Genomic DNA, 2,844 nt, shown 5'->3' with positions numbered 1-2,844 from the left:
GGGGTGTCTCACCGTGTTTGGAGGATGAGGAGGCGGCAATAAAGCTGGGCGGAAAGCAGGTGTGGCTGGATGCGGGGCTCAGGATGGGGACGCTGGGACAGCCACCAGTCCAGCACCCTGTCCACAGCAGGTCCCAGCAAGCATCGTCCTGCACAGTGACAACACTGGGCAGCCCCCCCGGCAAAGCCCCCACTCTCCCTGACCCACTGCAGCAGCCTCAGGATCCAAAATTGGGGGCCATCCAAGCAGAAACGCTTTTTTAATCACACACCAGAGCGCTGTGCCGGGGTGTCCCCCAGCCCGCCCGGCTGCGGGCGGTGCCTGTCCCCCACGGGACGAGTCTCAGTCCAGCGTCACCCTGCCCAGGCGTCCTGCCCGGAAATCCCGCAGGAACTCGTATGCGGCAGCCGGGTAGTTGAGCATCATCACGTTGACGTTCCCTGGAGATGGGGGCAGCGGGTGCAGAAGGAGGTGTCAGCAGAGCCGGATCCCCAAAAGCGTGGCCCCTGCACCCCGGGCGGCAGAGATCTGCCCTTTCCCCACTCCAAGTACTCACCTGTGCCCGTCAGCACCTTCACCTTCTGCGTCCTGCCCCGGGCAAGGGCCACGCGCCTCAGCACGGGCTCGATGTCATCGCAGGCCTCGGCCAGCCCGTAGCGCTGCACGTACCTGCCGAAGGTGGTGGCTTACAGCCTGCTAGCATCACTTCCATCCACCTCCCCCCGCCCCCCAAAATTCCCCAGGGATGGTTTCTCCATCACCCGCTTGGGACCACAGGCCATGGACACAGCCTAGGGCCCTCTCCGGTTCTCCCGTCGGCTCACCCGAACTGCTGCTGCTTGTTCAGGACGTACAGGAGGTAGTCGGCCATGATGTCCTCCCCCACCAGGTGGTCACGGATGGCTCCTGGAAAAGATGGTCAAACCCTGCTCCAAGCCCTGGCCACCCCACCTGCCGTCCACGTGCCACCTGTGGGCACCCAGGCAGCACACGCAAGCCGGGGTGGGGGTCCTGCAAGCAGCAGACTCCCACCCCGGCCTCAGGTAGCAGCCCCAGCCGGGGCTGGAAGCCATGTTTGGGGAATCCCCCCCCCCAAGCCACAGCCTCCACCTCACCACACAGCGCCAGCTTCATGCCCGTCTCCACATCCCCCAGCTTTGGGGGCAGCACGCCAGGCGTGTCCACCAGGTACATGAGGGGCTTCTCGCACACCTGGGATGGGGAAGAGGTGGGGGAGGCAAGGGCTGTTACAACGTGCGGCTTGGTAATTAGCACAGCGGACCCCAGCACAGCGTTGAGCTCTTTCATTAAGGCCTTGCCAGAAAGGGGACCCGAGCAACCCTTTTGAGATGAGCTCCGGATGCCACAAGATTTTCCAGAGCTCCTGCGAGAGGACGCAGGGAGGCAGAGGCCACCACCCAGCCAGCTGCCTGCACCGCAGGGGACGTTACCTGGATTCTGGTCAGCACCGCCTTGGTGATGCCTGGCTCGCCACCGACAGCAGTGGCTTTGCCTTTGGGGAAAGGAGAGACAGAGTCAGAGAAGCAAATGATGCTCCGCTCCATGGCTGTGCCGGCAGCTCCTCCCCGAGCTCAGGTGCCGCGGAGAAATACCCTTTTTGAGGTGCAGCCTCCGCAGAGAGTTGATGAGGGAAGACTTGCCCATGTTGGGCACACCGATCACCAGGATGCTGTACTCGGTGCTCTGGAAGCGAGGGGGACGTGGGCAGGGAGCAGACGGTTATTGGTCACCCACTCCAGGAGCAATGGGCAGTCGCAAGAGCGAAAAATCCCAGCCTTTGCTGGTGTTCCGGCACATGTGCGAGCAGCCTCATCCCTCCAGCTGGAGAGGGAGGTCACCTGCAGATGGCCACCCTGACTCCCCGCACGTGCACTGGCAGCCTCACTACCACATCTCACCTCAGCCCTGTGGTATCGCGGGCTGTTGCCCACCAGCTTGGCAACCAGGGGAATGATCTGCAGAGAAAAGACGGAGAAGGGCTGTCATGGTGGCTCTGAGCCCAGGCTGGCGGCAGCCACTCACTCAGAGGACGCTGTGCCAAGAGGATGCGCAAAATGGGGGCCAAGCAGAGGACGGGGCGCCTTGGACAAGATGGAAATGAAGGTTGCTCTTGACCAGCCAGCATCACCTCCCCACAGTAGGGCACTGAGGCCTCTCCACGGGGCTGGGAGATTGGCACATGGTCCTCAGCTGCCAACAGCAAGGAGCAGGGCTGGGCATGGGGCTGCCGGCCCATTACCTTCTTGACGTTGCCATCGTGCTGGCAGTCAGTGAAGACAACGTTCAAGCATCCCTGCTGCTTCAGGTGCTCCAAGACTGTCTGAAGGGGACAGGCAGAGGCATTGCTGGCACCTGTGACCCACGGGCCCCCAGTCAGCCTACCCTGTCCTGTAGCTCACCGTCTGCCGGCGAGGATCAGCCAGGTCCATCTTGTTCAGCACCAGGATGTGCGGGCGGATGCCCAGTACCTCTTGCAGCATGGGGTTACGGCCCGACAGCGGGATGTGAGTGCCGCTAAGGAAAATGATTGTGTGCTGGCATGGGAGCAGGTACCAAGGCGGGGCGGGGGTTGAAGCTTATGGGGCTGGTGCAGAGCTGCAGAGGGGGACGGGACCGGGAGAATGACAGGCGGCCGGGAGGGAAACGGGGGGGAGCAGTGCAGGGGACGGGGGCCCGGCTCCTGCTACCCCCGGGGGACACTCTCGGCGGGGATGACGGGGATGAAGAGCCGTGCCGGAGGATATGCGAGCGTCATGCACCTCGATGAGACAGTCGGCGCGCCGCAGGGAAACCCGCACATGCCGCAGGCCCGCAACGCAGCGC

At 63.5% G+C, this 2,844-nt stretch overlaps 1 protein-coding gene across 1 annotated transcript in view; it reads right to left on the bottom strand.

Annotated features, from left to right (window-relative positions):
* Positions 1 to 342: 342 nt before the first annotated feature.
* The window catches only part of MTG1 (mitochondrial ribosome-associated GTPase 1), an 8,897-nt gene continuing 6,395 nt past the window's right edge, over positions 343 to 2,844 (bottom strand). The window contains exons 2-11 of the mRNA XM_009881582.1: positions 2,766 to 2,832; positions 2,421 to 2,525; positions 2,261 to 2,341; positions 1,920 to 1,976; positions 1,614 to 1,704; positions 1,452 to 1,513; positions 1,116 to 1,212; positions 825 to 906; positions 557 to 669; positions 343 to 440 (exon numbers count right to left, since the gene is read on the bottom strand). Coding sequence (XP_009879884.1) covers positions 343 to 440; positions 557 to 669; positions 825 to 906; positions 1,116 to 1,212; positions 1,452 to 1,513; positions 1,614 to 1,704; positions 1,920 to 1,976; positions 2,261 to 2,341; positions 2,421 to 2,525; positions 2,766 to 2,832 — 853 coding nt within the window. The remainder of the gene's footprint in view (positions 441 to 556; positions 670 to 824; positions 907 to 1,115; positions 1,213 to 1,451; positions 1,514 to 1,613; positions 1,705 to 1,919; positions 1,977 to 2,260; positions 2,342 to 2,420; positions 2,526 to 2,765; positions 2,833 to 2,844) is intronic.

This window comes from Charadrius vociferus, unplaced genomic scaffold (assembly GCF_000708025.1).
Source record: "Charadrius vociferus isolate BGI_N301 unplaced genomic scaffold, ASM70802v2 scaffold390, whole genome shotgun sequence".
Classification (NCBI taxonomy): domain Eukaryota; kingdom Metazoa; phylum Chordata; class Aves; order Charadriiformes; family Charadriidae; genus Charadrius; species Charadrius vociferus.
This window is presented reverse-complemented; position numbering and strand designations above follow the sequence as displayed.